Source organism: Pipistrellus kuhlii, unplaced genomic scaffold, assembly GCF_014108245.1.
Source record: "Pipistrellus kuhlii isolate mPipKuh1 unplaced genomic scaffold, mPipKuh1.p scaffold_m20_p_3, whole genome shotgun sequence".
NCBI lineage: Eukaryota > Metazoa > Chordata > Mammalia > Chiroptera > Vespertilionidae > Pipistrellus > Pipistrellus kuhlii.
In genome coordinates, this window is record NW_023425529.1 from 149,772,135 (window position 1) to 149,794,322 (window position 22,188).

The window sequence follows — 22,188 nt, forward strand, 5'->3', positions numbered from 1 at the left end:
TGGCCCTTGAAGAATTTTCAAACAGGATAGAACTCTAGGACAAATGAGAAGATGGATTCTAAGCAGGAGAATCTGCGGAGACTATAGAGAGGTTTTCACGAGAGCCTAAACTGGAACTGGGGCAGCTGGAAGGTGACCTACTTTGTCTTGCCTTTGCCCGTGACATAGGGAGAGTTACTTTTAGCCACAGAGAAACAGAAAAACTATTTCATACTATGGCAAAACCTGTCCATACAAATGTCACATGACAAAAAGAAATGTTGGCTGACATGAAAGATTAACCCCAGGACATTGCCTCTGTAGGACCTGAACTGAAGCCTTCAAGAACAGCAGCTGGGTGGACTCAATGGCCAAATGCCTCCAGTGTGCTTACCCTAACATATAGCTCCACCTCTATGCCTAAATGAGACTCCAGAGCCACAGAAGCTCAAAGACCTCCAGGCCCTTGAACAAAAGGAGGAGTCCCTTTAGATTTGGTGCAAATATATATTGCCCAGGTTAGGGCCATGTGGACAGTGGGAGCAATTATTCATCTGATTCATTCTGGGTCATGAGACCATGCTACCAAGAAAAATTCTTACACATTACATTTTAGGATTTAGTTATGCATTTAACGCTGGTGCAGTCAAATTATATTTTTGGCAATATGTTAACCAACAATCACATCTTCAAAAAGTGATGATTCCTCTTTAAAATGATGACCTGAAGATCATATCTTCTGCCCAAATATTAAATCCATTTGGCAGAAAGTTGGCCTTAGGGAGAGCTTAGTGAAAATTTGTTAATAATATATTATACACCCATAACCCTTTATTTCCTGGAAAATGTGACAAGTCAGAAAATCCCATTTTCCAGACATGCCTGATACAAATTCACTATAATTCATTTCAACAATATCTTATCAGAAATATGAAATAATTAGAGTCATATATTATGTATAATCTCGCTTGTTACAAATAACTAGACAGGGAAGAGGAAAGCAAATAATGAGATTTTACTTATTTCTCACATATAAATGTGAATACAACTTCAAAGCTATTTCTGTATACAGATTCTTGGGTATGTAAGTTAGCCTATACTAACCAAGGAATCTAGAAGGTAAGGTCATGTTTCGCCCAAACTCTCATCTCAAAGAGTTGTATAAAACATCTATTATTCACAGCCATCTGTCGAAACTATATTCAGACAAATGTAGGAGGCAATAAACACCCCCATATCCACCATTTGACCAGTTTGGAGCCTGTTTCTTCACAAGAAAAATCTTGGGTCTGCAAAGTCCTCATGTGGGAGGACATGACTCCTGTCAGGTACCTCTCCTGAAATACTCAGTAACATGGCCGGCCTCTGTGTGTGGATGATCAAACCGAAGACTTCTTTCTTGGTTTGCTGGTTCCTGGAAACAGATTATAGAATGCACTGGGCCCCAAGTATGTTACTCTCTAGAAAGGTCAAAACAGCAAGTGTCAGATCCAACTCTTATGAATTGGTCTCGGGCTGAGACCGCTATTTAGCATTCCACTGCTATAGCTCTTTAGCCACCTGTAATGTAGCATTTTGCTGATATTCCAACTATAGAAGGGGTTCTGTTTTAGAATGAATATGGTTGCTTTAAATGAGGCAGAATTGCCACATCAAATATTTTGTGGAGAAAGGTAGATGTGTGTTTGTGTGTGTGTGTGTGTGTGTGTGTGTGTGTGTGTGTGTAGAGGGAGAGAGAGAAAGAAGGGGAAGGAGGGAGGGAGGAGCCTGCTGTGTCTCTTCAAGTAAAAAAAAAAACACTATAAAAATTACAGTATTTGCTTTCAGTTATTAGTTCAAGCTTCTTGGCAATTTGAGTCTAAATTCCATGGTGCAGTGTGGCTAGAGCACTGAAATCCAGACTTGCTAGTGTGGTCAAAATTTTTTAAAGGAGAAGTGGGAGGGGTACTCTGTCTTAGGTGGACTGGGCTCTATGAGAGTGATATAGAGGCAGGTTACGTTTTCTCTTCAAGAAAGCAGACAATAAGAAGGCAATAGACCTTTTATTTTCCTGCCTCAGAAGCAGCTGCTTTGCAGGTCTGCCATGAGGTTAAATTAATAAATGTATTTGCAGATTTTCCAAGGAAAGGCTAAGTTATATAAGTGTTGTAATCTAGTACATTTTCATTTCCCATGAATAATTTACACCTCCTGGTGAGACACTTGGGTAGAATTCTTTTGTATATAGCACCTAAAGACATTGTATCAGTTCCAATTTTGTGCAGCTGAAGAGAGAATGTCAAGGGTTCTTATGTGGAGCTGTACTGCCTGGTGGATTGTCCTACTTAGTGTGCTTCAGATCCCATCCTCTTTTGCATTTTGATGGAATTTGGGGGAATCTTTTGAGATTGAAAAGTCGTATTCCCTATAGTATTTTGACTTTTGTTGATGGTAATGAAATCAGGCTCAGGTTTTCTAATTTGAGATTTCCTCTTTTGAGCAGAAGGAATATATATTGATAGCTCATTGTATATGTGTGTGTTTATTTCCAGCTCTAGAGGAAAGAGAGACTCGCTGCAATGCGGGAATTCAGACCCACTGCCAAGAGGTAAAAGATGAAAGGGGTCTAATTTCAAAGTTGCTCAGAGTAAAATTTTGATTCATACTCATTTTCCTCCCCAAGTTCTGCCACAACTGCCTGCCTTCTCCCACTTGTGCCTGTGTGTTTGGGGAAGTTGCCAGTCTTTCAGTGAATGGAGAGGAGAGATCTTTAGTGCTTCTCCATAAGAACAGCAAGCTAACCTGGCTGTCGCTCCACTTAACCAGATATGACACCATTGTGTGTCAAAGACAAATTGGTCTTATGTCCCAGCCCCTTCTTGCATTCCCTCTAGGCAGTGATTTCCCAAGTCTGAGTCTGCTGATCATTCTAGAAGCTACCAGTGTAGGGAGGTGCCTAGGAGTTTACTGCCTCGGTAAAGAGTTGTGAAGCAATCAGACAATGTCACATAGTCATATACACAAATATTACTGCACGGGAAGGACAAAGCTCTATGGTAGGGCTTTATTCCTAGAGTGGGGAGATAGGTCTTGAGGGAAGTGAGGGAATTAGACAGATAATGAACAGGTGAGGTTGCTCCTGAGTATTGTGAAAGTTAAGGGGTGAAGACAGGGGTGGGGAAAGGGCAAAAGGGAACTGGCATTATAAATGTACCAGCATTATGCTTGATATGCGTTCACATTTAACAAGAGCAGAAGGGTCCTATTCTCCATCTGGTGCATGTGACGAAATCAAGGCTCAGAATGGCCACAGCTCTAATCCAGAGTAGAGCCAGCATTTGACCTCAAGCCCATGTGACCCTGAAACCACATTGTTCCCCATGGCCTATGAGGTTCACACAGGAGTTTCAGAATCAGTCTAGGACAGCGGTCGGCAAACTCATTAGTCAACAGAGCCAAATATCAACAGTACAACGATTAAAATTTCTTTTGAGAGCCAATTTTTTTAAACTTAAACTTCTTCTAATGCCACTTCTTCAAAATAGACTCGCCCAGGCCGTGGTATTTTGTGGAAGAGCCACCCTCAAGGGACCAAAGAGCCGCATGTGGCTCACGAGCCACAGTTTGCCGATCATGGGTCTAGGACTCTGTCGCACAACAGAAGCAGATGGAACAGCTATTGCTACGTCAGATCTGGGCTAACGGATGTGTTCCAGGTCATGCTGCAGTGAGTGGGAGAGTAAAGGGGACAGTGCGTTTGGGCAGTGCTAGAAAATTCAGTGGAGTAGGTGAGAAGTTAGGTTACTGAGGGCCTTGAATGGCAGGATGAGAGCAGGACAAATGTTAAATGAGAGACTTGGAAACATTAGTCTACTGGAAGTGAGTGGGCAGATACAAGCTGGGAGAGGGTGAGTGCAGGCTAACTGGTGAGGAAGCTCTTCATTGATGAATATTGTTGAAATTGGGAAAGAACAGAGAAAATATGGGGGTGATAAGTAATCAAGAGTCGAGATAATTCAGGAGGCATTCTGATCCTTGCTCTCCCAGTGGCTTTTCTCCAGTTCTATGACATCTGTGGACTTCACTGACTTCTCCCGCCCTCTACCGACAGCTGTCCCAGTGACTTAGAGAAAAATAATGGTTCTTGTTGACACATCTCCACTCTCACGAACACATGTATTGACTGGTATTTTCTGACATTGGTTTATGAAAAACTATAGCTTTTCTAGCATTTAGAATCCATCACCCTTCAGCCTGAGGTGTAACAGACTAGAGCTTTTGGTCTGTTTTACTTTAGGTAATCAAATTATATTATACTTATCACCACTCCCTTGCTCTGGAGTTTTCAAAGATCTCAGAGTTGATGTTGATGAGCTTCCTGTAAGCAAATTCAGACGCTCTTCACTACTCACCATAATGCATTTCCAGAAGTGGCATCACTAAACTGGTTATTGTAAAATGTCACCCATTTCCCCACAATAGCGGTGACATCAGGCCTTGCAGGAGTGACACCAGATGTGTATCAACTGCAACAAAGTGATGAAAGACAGTAAGTTACAATAGCAGACTTACCACAACCATGCGTTATTTCTACAATAATACATGAAAGGGGAATGTTGATGCAGGTTGCATTATAAATTGGAACAGGATCCCACATCAGCAAGATGGCCTACCCAAGTTACATAAACAGTAAGAGAACTAGAACCCAATTGTCTGTATCCTGCCTAGAATAGTGCTCCTTCCCTTTCTGTGCCTTCCTAAGAAATTGCTTTAAATGATCACTATGGAACCCCAAAGTACCATACAGGGTGGGGCAAAAGTAGGTTTATAGTGGTGAGTACTCAAAACACAGTTTATTTAGTAATTTTATTTATTAATTTATTATTGTATTATTTTTCATACAAACAACTGTAAGCCTACTTTGCCTCACTCTGTGTGTATACATAAACAGACAGCACAAAGATAACTCAAGAGCTCTCTTTTTTATTCTTTTATTTACTAATATATATAATATATATAATTGATTTCAGAGAGGAAGGGAGAGGGAAAGAGAGACAGAAACATCAGTGATGAGAGAGAATCATGGATCAGCTGCGTCCTGCACACCTCACACTGGGGATTGAGCCCGCATCTCAGGCATGTGCCCTGACCTGGAATCGAACCATGATCTTCTGGTTCATAGGTCGATACACAATCACTAAACCATGCCATCTGGGCTTTATTAAAAATTTTAATGTTGACATAATTGCAGGTGTCCCCCTTTTCTCAACCCTTTGCCCATCTTCTCTCAGCAGCACCTCCCACTCCCTTGGCCTTCACCAAACTATTGTCTGTGTCCATGGAGTATGCATATATGTTTTTTAGCTAATTCCTTCAACAGCTCTCCTTTACTAAGCACTTACCAAATACCAGACATCTTCCTAAGCCTTTTATATGAATTATCTTATTAAAGCCCACAATGGCTCTATAAGGATCTACTCTTATCCCCAATATATAGATGAGGAACTTGCAATTTCAAGAAGCTGAAACACTTGCCCAAGATCACCTATTAAAGTAGCAAAACCAGATTTAGAACTTTCCCTAAGCTCCTTGCCTTTCATTTTACAAGAAGAAGAAACAAGAATGGTTAAGTGATTCATTCAAAATTACATGAGAGTTAAAAATTCATCTCCTAACAACATGCTTAGTCCCCTCCCACCGTCAAACCACAATCCATCATGAATATACAGCTCCACTTTTTTTTTTTTTTTACAATCAATAGTTTTGCTTACCCCTTAGAATTTAGAAAGGTTTCTGAGAAATCAAAAATATACCCAGGGATGTTAAACTCGATTCCTTCTTGTTCTCCAAATACTTTTTCCAGTAATAATGTCATAACACTTACATTAGTCATTCTTTCAATATTTGTCATGGCTACACTGAAATATTTGAAAGGGCCAGAGAACCACTTTAGTTATGAGGGTTTAGGAGAAAAGGAATTGCTTAAATCAATCCTTATTGTTCATCTTCTTTTCTTTGCTCTTCTCTGACAACTGCAACATCAAGGGTGGCCTGACACAAGAAAAGGAGTTAAAATAGGGAAATCTAAGGAGTGTACAGAGAATGAGAAGAAAATCCTCTTGTATTTATTTGTCTTGGGGGTGGAGGGGAGGGAAGGGTGTTTTAGAGTTGCTTTTTAAAACAAAAACGTAAACATCAACTCGTAAATTCCCTTGTTCCTTCTGCTATGTAGGGGTACCTGTATGAGGAGAAGTGAAGGCTTGGACATTGAAGAATAGATGTCTATTAGACACACCTGGGTGTGCAGAGTGTCCATAAATAGTGGTTTTCTCTAAGCACAGTGACCTAAGATTTATTAGTAATTGCTATAGCTTGTCAAAATATTCATGTTCTGTGGCTTAGCCTAGGAAATTAAAATAGGTGAAATATTATCATATGAAAGCAGTAGCATTGTGTGCTTACTCCCACCAGGCACTCATTAAATATGTTATCTAATCTTCACAACAACCCATGAGTTAGGAACACTTGTTTAATTCCTAGTAAAGATATGAGTAATAATAATAAAAGAGGTTGAATTATTTACCCATGGTAACATATCTGTTGAGCCTAGAACTGATTTGAACTGGATCTAACTTTGAAGAATGGGGATTCTGCCTCTTATGAGATGTTAATTTTCTACTCCTTGACCCTGATCAGCAAACACTGCTGACTTTTAATGTCTTTATAATAAAAGATTTAGGTTTGAAATTATTAATATGAATGTCAGTTGGGATTTTCATAAATAAATAGAGAAATTTAGTCTATATTAAGTTGTCACTAACAGGTCAGGATATACATATATATAACAGGAAGTAAGTATATTTGACATTTAAAAAAATCTTTGTCTCATTAAAAATCCAGTTTATGGAAGTGCCCATATAAATTGTGTAATATAAATGTAAAATCAGGTAATATTATTATTTAAATGCCCATTTAAATAGAATTGAAACCAAATGTTATTTAGGTTTATGAATCCTAAATTGACTAAAGAAAGGAAACTAATATTCATCAAAAGCCACTATCACACTTCAGAGATGTTAAATGCACTATTTCATTTAATACTCAACAGGACTCTGTGAAGTGTCATATTCATTTTCCAGAGGAGAGCAAGTTTTAATGAAATAATTTACTTAAGATTAAAGAAGTAGAAAGTGGCTGGACAGTCTTGGAAGTAAGATTTGCCTGCCTCCAAATCCCGTTCTCTGATGTGGCTACCATATTTGAATTTGATTAGAGATTATTATGGCCAATGTATATTGGGATTAATCTCTTTGTATGATTCCCTTAAAAATTTGTATCCATTGAGTTTTAACTATTAATTTTTAAAGTTTTAACAATTTAAGAAGAAAGTTCTAGTAGAACTTTTTAATATCCAAGTGTGATATCAGAAGTGGTGGGAAAATATTGTTGGTTGATGAGACCAACAAGGAAATTCTCATTTCAGTCCAGTAAACAAGAGCTAGAGAAACAGATGGACAAGGTGCTATCTCACCCTTTCTTGGGTGGCAAACTGGAAAATAATTTCTAGCTGGAAAGAATCTACCAAGAAGAGTCCCTCAACCAGGCTTTCATTTCTTAAACAACAATAATTTAAAAATAGAGGTACAATTTTTCCCCACTATTTCCACCAAACCTTACTTATCAATCTCAGGTTAACTAAACATCACTAATTAAGAATGAATGTTTTGTGGAGGTAACTGTGAAAGGAGCCACTAGAAGGTTAATTTAATTTAAGTAAAACCAAAAGCTAGATTAGAGAGCAAGCCCAGGGATTCAGGTGAGCATACAGGAAGAGCCAGGTAAACCATTTTAAAGCCACAAATGAGAAGGATGTAAAGAAGTATGGAAGAAGTAGGTAGAGAAGGAACTAAGTATGGTAAGAAAGGGGAGTAGAAAGTTATTGTTCAATAATTACAGGGTTACAGTTTGGAATGATGAAAAGTTCTGGAGATGGAGGATGGTGATGGTTGCACAACAATGTGAGTGCACCTAATGCAACTTTCATGAACCATGCACTTAAAAATGGTTAAAATTGCAAATTATATGATATGCCTATTTTACCACAAGCTTTTACCTTGGGCAACAGATCTGAATAGATGTTTCTCCAAAGAATAAAAAGTTAGGATTGGGAAGAAAGATGTCTAACTATACTTGAGTTTTTGTTTTATTAAATCCATAATATAAAATTACTCTTTTCATGTTAAAAATTCTTTATTGCTGTCATGTTTTCCTTTAAGAGTTGTGTTTTCATAAACCAGGTAACTGAGTGAAAATGAAAATTTTTCCTCAGTGATGTCTGTTAGAAGTTGGGGCTATATTGAGATATTATGCCATACAGACAATAGTGTGGCTGGGAGGAGTGGTTCAGGGTGGAAGGGGTTAATGGGGGGAAAAAGGAGGGACATCTATAATACTGTCAACAATAAAGATAACATTTAAAAAATATTTTTAAGATGTCATGCCATACAGATGCCCACTGTTGACTCAATACAACACATTTTCATATTTTTTTTTTCTGAGTAGATGTTTATTAAGAGTCTACTGAGCTTTGATGAAGGACAATTAGTAATCTACACTAATAGAAGAGAAACATGCAAATTAACCATCACTCTGCTACACTCACCAGCCAATCAAGAGCAAGTATGCAAATTAACCCAACTAAGATGGTGGCCACCACAGAGCTGGAGTGAGCAGGATGGTTGGGTTGCCCCTGGCAATGGAGGAAGCCAAGCTTCCCGCCTGCCCTGGTCTGCCCTGGCCTCCACTGAAGGCTACAAAGTTTCAATTATAGAAGATAAATAAATCCCAGATACCTGTTTTCAGCTGGCCATGAACTCTGCTCAAGGAGATGGAAAAAAAAGCCCCTTACCCAGGCTGGCCACACACTCTTAGAGTAAGGGTCCCCATTGAGGGGCTTGGCCAGCCTGAAAACAGCCATCAGCCCTCACCCAGGCTGGCCAGGCACTCTAGTGAGGATCCCCCACCCTGAAAGGGGTGTGGCCAACCTGCAAACTGCCCTCAACCCCTCACCCAGGCTGGCCACACCCCCATGGCCCAATCCCTATAAATGGGCAATCAAATATTCCTCAAGGAGGGGTCCCAGATTAGAGAGGGTGCAGGCTGGGCTGAGGGACAGATGCTCCCTCCACCATGCACAAATTTCATGCACCAGGCCTCTAGTAAAGAAATAAAAGAATGTGGAAGCTTTCATTCTTTATATATTTTCATCCTTTGGTTTCCATTTGCTCTCTGTTATATCAGGATATTTTGGCACTTCTTGGGAAGTTATTAGTGAGGACAGATGGTAAACTGGTTTAATTACCCCACCATGCAGCAAAGGTGCCAATGTGGTACAAGCAGAATCAAAAACTAAGGCTCAGAAGGGTCACAAAGCTGGTTGGTGGCACAGAGAAACCTCCTGAAATTCCACCCCAGAGTTCCTTTTGATTTTACCTTTGCAACATGATTTTACACACAATTGAGTGGTTTTGTAAATCTCTCTCTCTCTCTCTCTCTCTCTCTCTCTCTCTCTCTCTCTCTCTCTCTCATATGCAAGCACAGAGGCAAAAAACAAACAAACAAACAAAAAACACCTAAAAACAAAACAAATTTCATTGGAAATTTTGTTAGGTGGCTCTGTTATCGCACCAGTTTAAGAAACGTGCAAGATGATTAAAAGACATATTTATGTCTTGTACATAGCATTAATTTTACCATCCTTTTTACTGCATTGTAGCATTTGGTTACTTCTCTGCCTATAGTGTCTTAAAAGCCAGTTCTTAGCAGCCTGAATTACACATTCTGCTCCACTGTTAAAATGAATAATACAGCCACAATGTGCCCAGGATCCTAAGTCTAACATAATGGTAGTGGATACAAAGGCAGGGCATTGAACTGAACTGAGGACTCTGTGTTGAATCCAACAGGACCTTCTTTCTGTGATTTTTCTTGGCCTGACTCTTCAGTGTATGACTGGGAGCAAAACCAATATTGAAAAAAGCAGGTGTAAGTGAATACTTAGGAATCTCTTTTCAGTTGCTACACAAGCACTTTTTCAAAAGTATAAAAAAGTTTTAGATTCTACCTTCATGTCCAGAGGTCCCCTTCAATGAAATAGTCTCATTGAAATGGGCCGCCTTTTTAATCCCATATAGCTTCATTCACTATGAATCTTGCTGTAAATCATCTCACTCTAAATAGTCTAAATATAATATTTTATAAAAAGGTTTTATAATATTTTCTATAATGCTTAGACTACTGTATTAAATACTGTGGCCCCAATGTTATATATTGTTTCTTGATTTAGTACAGGAACATAGCCTTCTTTTATATGCAGACAGTTCCTAATTTTTTAAAAATTTGCTTGTTCAAAATTTTCTTTGTCACCTGTTTGGACCTTAAATAATTTATCTATAGAGAAAGTGACAAACTTGATGATTAAGTATCTAGATTGGTCTGCAATAGTTTAACTCATGACATTGGCATGGAACTGCCCAAAAACCATGTTCACAGATGTTTCTATATCTTAACGATTCAAGAAAAATGCCAGTGATATTCGTAATCAAGTCCCCAACAGGTGTGTGATAGGAAAGACTTTCACCTTCTCCATCTGCTGGAGGTATAGGAACCATGATAATATGGTGAATTCTGTGATTGGAATGTTCACTGGGGAAGGTTTATAGAGTAGGAATGTCTTTGTAATGTATCGTGTGGAGACAAAAATGTCAGGTGATGAATAAGAAGAAAAAAGGTGGGACCTGTTCCTGGGTGACCATCAGGTACCCTCATCCCACCCTCTTTCTTGTCCTTGGATGCTGTGGCTTCGTCTGCCTACTTCTCTGTCTCTGGCTGTCGTGCGGCCCTTCCAGTCTGGGGTTTTGTTTTGTTTGAGCCTCTGGCCCCTGCAGTCCAAACATGGTCTCAGTAGTTCCTCTCTTCCTGAACATAGGACTCCTGAGTGTGTTTTTGTTTTAAACACTTTGATAGCATCAGAGGAAAGTAAAAAGAAATGAGTCTCCTCTAGTACTTTACCTTCTTCCTTATTTATATCCTATAGGTGAGAAGTCCCCCTTGGCTAACATTCAGATGTTTAGATGATGTGAAGGAGGCTAGATTCCCATCTCACCATCTCACCATAAAAGCAACAGAAATGGTCCTCAGAATTCTCTCAGGGGAATTGGGATTGTGAGGGGCAGGGTTTGGGTTGGAGAAGAGAATCATATCAAGGCCTCACTGAAATACTCACAAGAATCTAAATGTTTTCTCATATGACGGACCCATGCAAGGAGCAAGATCTTACTCAAATCAAGAATTTGTAAAGTATATGTATTTTATCCAGATACTATCAATGTGGACCCTGTTCAGTAATCTTCATTGAGGTCAGGTTATTGCCTTTTGTGCAAAAACTCAATTATTGATATTTAAATGATCATTTTCATATATTAGAAAGTATATCTGAAAAGTCTTCCTATCCAAATATTACAGAATGGAAAATATTAGATAGAAATGAGTCATCCACAAAAGGATGTCATTTAAAACAGAGGACTTAGAGCTTTGAACGTAAACCTTCTATTCATGACAGAGGGCAAAACAGTAATCCTGACTACATAATCTTTAAGGTCTGCTAAACATTGTGGACATTCCAACCAACCTTACAGTGATCTTGTCAAGAGTGACATTGATTGTCATATTTTAGAATTTTCTCCCACAGCCCCAGTTTTTGCCTTTTCTACATAAATAAAAATCCCTTTTGAAAACAGGTCAAATACTGCCTGAGGACAATATTCCCCCTAAGTAATAGATATGAGTATTTTTTTCAAAGTGTCTTTTTTTATACCACTAATTATCTGAACATTTTACACAATTAAAGTTTATGAATAGTCTTGAAATTGGCCAGCGTTCTTGTAATTGTTCATTTATTAATACATATCATTAGAATTTCTCTGATAACTATGTCCATCAACTGAGCAAAGACACTTGCATTTGACTTTAGTAACTGATATTATGATTATGCACAGATTTATTTTGCACAGCCCAAAATGGTACAAACGTCCCGCTGCCTTTGTACAATTTGCTTCAAACAAAATACTTCACAAGTTTTGCCTCTGAGACAAAATCAGAGATAATCAATAATTCTAGACAGTGATGGCTGCCATGAAGAAGATGTGTGGAGTACTGGGGAAAGACAGAGCGAATATTAAACAGTGGAGAAACTGCAGGAGGGAAGAATGCCAATGGAGCCTAGTGAAGAGGAACATGTGTGACAGTGTAAGAAAACTGAATAAATAAAAAGATATTGGGATGGTGAGCAACAGGCAAGCCTCCTTTCCTGGATCATAATTTTAGGAATTCCTTTTAGTTTTCTATTTTTAAACCAGTAGTAAGTTTTGTTTAAAAAGACAATGAGCCCTAGCCGGTTTGGCTCAGTGGATAGAGTGTCAGCCTGGGGACTGAGGGTCCTGGGTTCTATTCCCATCAAGAGCACATGCCTTGACTACAGGCTCGATCCCCAGTGTGGGGTGTGCAGGAGGCAACAGATCAATGATTCTCATCATTGATGTTTTTGTTTCTGTCTCTGTCTCTCTCTCTCCCTTCCTCTCTGAAATATATATATATATACATATATATATATATATATATATATATATATATATATATATTTATATATATTTATATATATGGAGAGAGAGAGAGTGAGAAAGAGAGAGAGAGAGAAACATCCTTTCTTTAATTATTTCCTAAGGGAACAGGGTCTTGTAACCATGAGAAAAGATTTCTAAGAAAATCAACCAGAAGTTTCTCCAGGTGGCATTTTTGTTTATCTGCCATGTTTCCACCCCCTGTGAGTGACTCTGCCCCCAGCCTAGAATATTTTTCCTTTTATCTATATAACTGGAGTGGAGGAATGGGAAGGGATGTTTATGTGTAGACTCTTTAAAAGGTTCTTTTCCTGTCTCCAAGGCTACATCTCACTTGTGAATGGTCCACTAGTTTTCTGTTGATGCCAACATTGTGGCATTGTTTCCTCGGTAAATCTTATTGATTCCGCCCTCTGCGCAACCAGCAGTTACTAAGTGCCTCCTATGTACCCAGCCCTAACCTAGACACTAGGGATATAAAGATGAATGGGACTTCTTACCTGATCCACTCACTCATGGACCTTTCCTGCCTGGTCCCAGAGGCTTAGTATTGAGGCTTTACCTAACCCAACCTGCCCTCTTTTAACAAGCTTAACTGCCATTGCACTATTAGTCAATGGTAGGAACTTCACTGAGGTTGCAGGGAATTTTAATGGTTGCTCATAACACATTTAATGGGAGGACAACCCATTTGATGTTCTTTGGGACCATCCATGCTTTGTCTTAAGTAAACAAAAATAAGACTAAGTGTGCATTGGGTCATACGGAAGTAACTTATGGATGTGAATTAAGCAGAATCATCCGATTCTTAAATCCAACCACCTGGAGGAGATGCTTGTTGATAAGTACACACTATTGCAGCCAACTCATATTTGCATCACAGATACTCTTGTTATAATAGATAGTCCACTAAAGATTTATGAAAGCGCTCATAATTTAAATCAAATGTGCCTTTGTTTTAAAAATAGAATTGCCGATTTTGTGGGCATCAGCTATTCCCATTTTTGTGTGTCCTCCTTTTAGTGGAAAAGGAATTGAAAATAATGCTCCCAGCTCAAGATTTTGATTTACCACAGTAGATTGGCTAGTCCTATGCAATATTTCAACTTCCTTCTTGGTCATGGTTCTGTTATACAAAATAATACTTATTTGAGGGGCTAGTCCATCAGGGAGATGAGCGGAAATTAACATAAGCAGCGGCCCTATGTTTGGATAGGAGTTTCTGCTGCTGTGAGCAGACACGTCTGCAGCATCCATCTGGAGAAGGCCTGGGAGAGGATGTGGTCGGCCACCCAGGCCAGAATGCCCTGTGGAGTGGCCCAGCAGCCCCAACAAGTCCCTCAGCAATTTCTCTCCCTCTTGTTCCCCCAGACAGTTAGTGCTCCAGCCTCCCTTTGCTCTAGCCCCCCCTCTATTGTCTACCCTTTCCTTGATTCCCAAGCTCTCAGGGAAGGTCTAAACACCCACCTCCATTGGCACTGTAAGAGGTACAGACATGCTCTTTGGAATCACTGTTTCCCCTAGTCTCGTGGTCAGCAAACTGCAGCTCACGAGCCACATGCGACTCTTTGGCCCCTTGAATGTGGCTCTTCCACAAAATACCATGGCCTGGGCGAGTCTATTTTGAAGAAGTGGTGTTGGAAGAAGTTTAGATTTTAAAAAATTGGCTCTCAAAAGGAATTTCAATTGTTGTACTGTTGATATTTAGCTCTGTTGACTAATGAGTTTTCCAACCACTGCCCTAGTCCCATCGCAGACTGTCACTATGCCCCCGAGGGGACTCCCATGCGAGCAAGCAGAGTGAGTTAACATCTCTATGCTCATGCTGGCCTGTACAAGCCCTTGGTACATCATGGAAGCCATTAAAACTATTTGTGCTGTCTTTTCCATGTCTGCAAAATAAGACTGGCAGCACTTCCCTAGCTCCTAAGGCTCTGGTAAAAATTTCTCAGCACCTCCTGGAAAAGCAGTCTATTAAAATTACAACAAACATTAATGATGCTTCAGAGAGGGGACTCTTAGTGGACCCAGCATGGTGCCTAGTTCTCTGACTTGTATATACCCCACAAGAACTTCCAAGTGGCCCTTCCAGGAAAACATGGGCCACAGTGTCTGGAGGTGGAGAAGGAGCTTTGAAAATCAGCCTCTGCTTTGACAAGCACAGGCAAGAAGGACACCACTGATAGCCACACTATCAAGAACACTTTTTTTTTTAATGGACAAGCTCAGCATTTGAGTTCATCAATGTCAGACTCATAGCCCACGTTCCTGGGCCATTTATAAACCTGTTATTTTAGGAATTATCTCTTGTATCTACATTCAAATATCCAAGCACCTTCTGAAGACCATTAACATTGCAGTGGAAATTGAAGTTTTTATGTAAAGAACGTGTTTTATATATCCATAGAAAACTAGTATGGAGAAATATCTAAAGAGAAACCACAGGAAACACACAAAATAGATCTGCTCATTCTACTTTAAATCATATCTCTTTGGTGCGAATCAACACTACAATCTGACTACAGAAGAGCCGTATTAAAAACTACACAGAAGATCTCTTTCCCTCAAAATGGCTTCTCCACACCCTCCCACTCTGCATACACACTTGGCTCTTGTCTTTCTTCCCGAGGTATCTATCCTCCCAGCTGGGAACTGTCCTGCCCTCCCCGTGGGCCTCCGTGCCTGTCCTGTCAGGTCTTCCAACATCAGAAGTGTAAATCAAACAGGCAAAAGTTACATCAGAGGCATATAATATGCCTAGCTCATATTGTAGCAGTTGGTAACTGCTCCTCATCTGGATTCCTGGTCTGTCTATATTTCCAGAATGTAGTTCACCCCAAGGTACACTTAACTCAGACCGTGCGAACAAGCTACATTTCTCAGGAAAAAAATTAATAATCAAGTTATATTTTCAGGAAAAATCCTATCACCAAAATAAACACTCAGACCTTTCCTATCTTTTAAGAGCTAATCTCTTGAACTTCTTGAAGCTCACAGCCAATCTCTTTACTCATTTATATTTATTCGTTTATTGGTTACCCTTTTTCTTTTAATTTCTTTATTGACCAAGGTATTACATATGTATCTTTATCCCCCCATTATTCCCTCAAACCCCCTCCCCCCACACTCACTCATTTTTTTTAATGCCACATATAGAGCCCACCAGATAGCCAAAGACACAGACTAGGGTATGGCAGAGTTTTCTGGTCAAGATGCAATGCAGTAGTAACTGCCGAGAGTTCAATAGTAGCATAGTAGTGGCAGTCACTTTTACTTATGTCTTTATCTGTATCATGGATCGTGTGTACGCTGGGGCAGAGGGGGAAAGCAGTCTGGGCGAGTCCAGTTGATGCTTTCAGTTAACTTCAAGCTGATTTACAGTTCAATTAAACTTGGGTGGCCGCACACGTCTTTTTGTCAGGTTCAGGTCCAAAGCACTGTTCTCACTGATCTCTGTGGTATACATTTGCTCATTACTGGGCTCTCTGTTGAATACTTTTTGTTTTAAATGGTTAGAAATGCCATTTTATATGGAATTTTAGTTTCAGTTACTAAGCCTTAATGTGACTATATTCTAAAATATATATTATTGCATATTCATTTAAGACATCACAAGATTCCCTTCCCCACACACACACACTATTATAGAGAGACTCTTGCAATAGTGAAAGGAAAGAAGAAAGAAAAACAGGACATGATTTGATATCCTGGGACACAGTTTTATTTGGAAACTTTACAGGCATCATTGAAGCTAAGGGATGAAATATTAATATCGATAGAATAATTCCTATTTGATAAATCTAAATCTAATATTGAGGTTGTACAATAATATAACCACCTGAAGAATTTTAATATTAGCTATTTGTAATGACTGTTCAAAAATACTGATATTTTCATATAAAACCATATCTCATTATTTTTATTTGTCTATCAGTATATGAAACAAAGAATGCTATTTTTCCCAATTAATTTTAAATTCTAGAATTGTTTTTAAAAAACAAAGAATAATCATTTCTGAAGTCCTGAGTTTTCATTTAGTATGAATGTTTAATATAAATCAGTTCAACTTTTATCAATTCTGTGCACATCTGTGCATTCCAATAAAATAAAAGATGCTTTTACTTCATGGGAGAAACTAGTTGAGTGTTTATACTACAACTATAATATAAGCTGTAGGAGCACCCACTAACAGGGAAAATATCCACATGTATGAATTCTAACATGATGGTACACAAAATTATACTTGTAGAAATGAGGCTTGTGTTGAGAAGTGGATTCCAGTGGTGTGCAGGAATATTAGCTGACCTTGACCACAACAAAGTTGTACCGGTTATTTCCTAAACAAAGACTCTTGACTGTTTAGTAAACAAACATTTTCTTTACTCATTGCACAAAGAATAAATATTTTTGTTAGACTGTGTTATAAGTTTCGCTTCTAAGCTTGGCATTTATGGACTGGGTCACACGGGCAAACCCCCTGTCCTTTGCAAGGGTGTGGAGTTGGAAAAGAACTTAGAGATCAAACTCCACAAACCATGGTTTGCATTTAATAGTTTAGTTGTATCTGTGCATTTAGATTATTAAGAATGTTATAACAGCTTTATTGGAATATTGTATTTTTCACTTTAATATGGGACATTTTAACATTCCCTGAATTTGAAACTTGTTGTTGTTATATCTTGGGTTTACAAAGCTATTTTTGGGGGGACACATTTTTGAATTATAAGTGTAAGTTAATAAAAAAAACATAATTGATTATACATTTTTAAATATTTATAATTAAAATTTACTGAACAACTTTTTATGTACAAATTCTTTAGCAAATATTAATTGAAGGATATTGTGAACATACAGTAAAAAGATATGAAATGGAAATGAAAAAAAAGGTTAGGATCTAAACACACTGTATGTTCACATACATGTTGTCACAGTTTTACAGAAAATACTGTGCTTTTGAATCATCATTTACAGTGGCCACACAGCAGAAGCGCTTAAGTATAAAATTTTCACCAGGAAGGGTGAGGCCTGGGCAAAATTACAATTGCACCAAAATAATGAAAAGTTGAAGAAAATTCCTATTTTTAAATGTCTGTTTTCAAAGAGTAGAACTTAAACTCATTTTTTTCCCTCGCAGAAGAATGTCTAAATTACGTGTATCTTTTTCTTTAACAGATAATTCTGAAGTAATCAGCAGAAGTGGAATGGAATGCCAAGAATCTGCATTGAGAATAACTAAACATTGTTACTGTACATACTATCCTGTTTCCTCCTCAATAGAATTGCCACAAACTGCATGCTAAATAAAGATTTAGTTCTTCTGGACAGACCACAACTCTAAGGAGCTAGTGCTGCTATATCATATATGAGTATTAAATATGGTATGCTTAGTATATTCCAACCTAAGATAGTTAACTACCTGAGACCAGCTGTGATGTTTGAAGACATAAAGGATCAAGTTTACTTTGAAAGGGTTTCTAAACATAGTTTCTGTCCTAGGAATATTGTCTTATCTCCATAACTATAGCTGATGCAGAAAGTCCAACCAATTTACTCATTTCGACTCAGAATATCTCAAAGTTAGCAATAAACAATTAGCAGTAGTTTGAAACCTATTCCAAGGGCAGGTTCAATTCCAACTCCAATTACTGTCATTTCATTTTCCCACTGGATCAAAGGGTATGTTTCACTTCTTGACACAAATGCTGCAGCAAAGATGAGAAGTGAAGTAAAAAACAGATACCTGTCCTGCAGGTCTAAAATCTGAATGGAAATTCAAGCACAAGTACTGGGGACACATCAAAGTGTGGTATTTTGTTTGCCTGGAGATGCCGTATTGAATCATGTGATTCTAGAATACCATTAACTAGAATGCAAGAGAAACTTTGCACGGTATGAGCTTCATACCCCACCAAACAAAGTCTTGAAGGTATTATTTTACAAGTATATTTTTAAAGTTGTTTTATAAGAGAGACTTTGTAGAAGTGCCTAGATTTTGCCAGACTTCATCCAGCTTGACAAGAATGAGAGGCCCATGTCAAGAGTCTAATCTAATGGGTTAGTCTTTCAAACTCACCATCCGTTTGCCTGTTACAGAATAACTCTTCTAAACTAAAAACCTAGTCCAATAAGGAAGCTGTAGGTGAGGAGATCTGTATAATATTCTAATTTAAGTAAGTTTGAGTTTAGTCACTGAAAATTTGACTGTGACTTTAATCTAAATTACTATGTAAACAAAAAGTAGGTAGTTTCACTTTATAAAAAATCCATTACTGTTCTGCATTTCAAAAAAAAGTTGGATTAAAGGGTTGTAACTGACTACAGCATGGAAAAAAAATAGTTCTTTTAATTCTTTCACCTTAAAGCATATTTTATGTCTCAAAAGTATAAAAACTTTAATACAAGTACCTACATATTATATATACACATACATATATATACTATATATGGATGAAACATATTTTAATGTTGTTTACTTTTTTAATACTTGGTTGTTCTTCAAGGTAATAGCGATACAATTAAATTTTGTTCAGAAAGTTTGTTTGGAAGTTTATTTTAAGCACTATCGTACCAAATATTTCATATTTCACATTTTATATGTTGCACATAGCCTATACAGTACCTATGTAGTTTTTAAATTATTGTTTAAAAAAATGAAACAGCTGTTATAAATGTAATTGTTTAAAACATCCATTTTTTGTGTGTGAACATATTAGTGATTGAAGTATTTTGACTTTTGAGATTGAATGTAAAATATTTTAAATTTTGGCCTCACAGCCTGTTCTGAAAACTATATGCACCAACCATATCATTTTTCTTTTTAGTAAAAAAGAAACTCACCATTTTAATTAATGTTGATCGAAGTCTAATGACTCTTTATCTTATATATAGATTTGATAACCTTATCAAAAGCAATCATTCTAAGTGTAATCTTACATAGCGCTTGTATCATTAATATTTGTTTTAATTTGTGGGAAAGTATTGTATCTAACTTGTATTTCTTTGGTAGTTTCATCTTTATGTATTATTGATATTTGTAATTTTCTCAACTATAACAATGTAGTTATGCTACAACTTGCCTAAAACATTCAAACTTATCTTCTTTTTTTCTTTTTGTCTTTGTTAATTCACTTAAACTCATTGAATACATAGTATGCATTACTAAAGGTAAATTATGTGATCACTGAAATATTTTTGTAGACTAATTGTTGTAACATTGTCTTTATTTTTTTTTCTTTTATTTCATGATTTTGATGTTAAAAATCATTAGCACACAACTATTTTCAGCCCTTTAATGAGCATCAACAACATCACCTGTATCCCCAAGCAAATATAGAGGACTGTATTTTTACTATGATATCCATTTTCCAGAATTGTGATTATAATATGCAAAGAGTCATAAATATGCCATTTACGATAAGGAGGAGGCAAGGCAAATGCATAGATGTACAAATATATGTACAACAGATTTTGCTTTTTATTTATTTATAATGTAATTTTATAGAATAATTCTGGGATTTGAGAGGATCTAAAACTATTTTTCTGTATAAATATTATTTGCCAAAAGTTTGTTTATATTCAGAAGTCTGACTATGATGAATAAATCTTAAATGCTTTGTTTAAGTACTAAAACAAAATCACCTATATCCAAGACATGAAGATAGCAATTCAACAAATACTGTAGTTAAGAGATGAACTCGCCACTTGTATGAGAACTACATTTCACTCTTGGTTTTCAAGATATAATAGCACTTCACCAAAATATTCTTTTAGCCATACCACTGGTAACATTTCTACTAAACCTTTCTGTAACACTTAAAGAATTTCCTCACTCATTACCTTACAGTGTAAACAGGAGTCTAATTTGTATCAATTCTATGTTTTGGTTGTAATATTCAGTTCACTCACCCAATGTACAACCAATGAAATAAAAGAAGCATTTAAAAGGATTTATAATCTTCCTCCTTTTTCTGTTGAAACAGATTGATAATTAGCCAAGCAAAGTGGTTTAGACATTCACAAAGATAACGATTGATAACTTCAAAGGAGAGCAAGCTTTGGTCTTCAAATGGGAGACTGATCGTTGTTGCTTTTGCTTTTGACTTTTTACAGATAAGAAAAACAATTTAAAAGGATCATTTTAGAAGTATTTTTAGTATTCTTTGAAACTGGAAGTAAAAATAAATCCTACCACTCAGCCCTCTTCTACAGGATTCTGCCTGAATATGAAGTGTGAACTCAATAACCAAATGGGGAACAAAATATCAGTTCCAGACTCCTAGAGAACAAAGTGACAGCTGGTGGGGGTGGGGGTGGGGGTGTGTGGAGGGATTGAGCAAAAAAAGAGAAGAAACTCATGGACACAGTGATGTGGTGGCTGCCTGGAGGGGAGGGGGAGGGTGGGGGGAAGGGAAGGAGTGGAGAGAGGTGGAGGGTATGGGGGGAGGGGGTAAATGGTGATGAATGGAGACTTGACTTGGGGTGGTGAACACACAATACAGTATACAGACAATGTGTTGTAGAAGTTGCACCCAAAATCTATATAATGTAATCAGTGTCAGTCCAATAAATTCAACAAAAAGGAAAAATATATATCAGCTTGGTTAACAGACAAGAAAGTGCCCAATAATCTAGAAGACAGACTTCACACAAGAGCCTGAGCAGACAACTCGGCTTAGACCTGAGGCTGCAGAAGGAGCCAGAATGGGGAGTCCTGTTCTGTGTAAACATCCTAGCCAGGTGGACCAAGGAGAGAACAAGAGCTGAGCATCGTACCTGAGAAAGGTGTTTAACAAAGAGAATGCACCTTCTCAGACTTCTCCTTCCTCAGCCCCTTGGGGCCCTGGTATTTCTCAAGAAAGGTGGTATTAGTTTTGGGATCGGAACATGCCTTGTCATGCAAGGGTTGGCAGGAATTGCCTCCTGCCTGTGTGTTGAGATGGGGAGGGGTAGAAGGTTTTCTCCATGGCAGGTTTAAAGCTTCAGGCCTTGTGAGGGGTTTTGTTATCCCTAAGGAGAGTAGAAAACACAAACATTCAACAGATCAGGCATCTTACCTAATAAAAGAGTAATATGCAAATTAACCACTCTATTACATCCACAAGCCATGCCCACCAGCCAATCAGAGCAAGTATGCAAATAAACCCAACCAAGATGGCTACCAGCCAAAGAACATGAGGAAGGCTTGGGTTTCCCAGGCAACGGAAGAAGCCAAGTTTTCCCGCCTGACCTTGCTGGCCTAGACCTCTACTCAAGGCTACAAAGTTTCAATTATAGAGTTGGTCCGAAGGTTTGGGTTATTGTTAAGCTGATTAACAAAGTTTCAATTATAGAAGGTAAACAAATCCAAACAGAAATGGCTGCCAGCCACAGAGCAAGCAGGAGGCTTGGCTCTGCTCCAGGCTACATAGTTTCAATTGTAGAAGGTAAATAAATTCCAGATACCAGGGCCTCCACTTGGGTTGCTGGGGGTCATGGCTGGCCTTCAAATCACCACAGGCACCCTTGTTCCGGTCGCCCCATAACCCAAAAGAACCCTCACTCTGATCCGGGACAT

The 22,188-nt window shown here is 38.1% G+C and overlaps 1 protein-coding gene across 17 annotated transcripts in view; it reads left to right on the forward strand.

Annotated features, from left to right (window-relative positions):
- MBNL2 (muscleblind like splicing regulator 2) overlaps positions 1-20,581 on the forward strand; it is a 161,850-nt gene extending 141,269 nt beyond the window's left edge. For 14 of the 17 annotated variants that reach the window (XM_036459190.2, XM_036459189.2, XM_036459200.2 and 11 more), the window contains one exon: positions 17,808-20,581. In XM_036459190.2, coding sequence (XP_036315083.1) covers positions 17,808-17,822 — 15 coding nt within the window. In that variant the 3' untranslated portion in view covers positions 17,823-20,581. Of the gene's footprint in view, positions 1-2,510; positions 2,567-17,807 lie in introns of those variants that run through there. The other 3 variants (XM_045588742.1, XM_045588745.1, XM_045588747.1) reach the window with 2 other exon arrangements.
- The last annotated feature ends 1,607 nt before the right edge of the window (positions 20,582-22,188 follow it).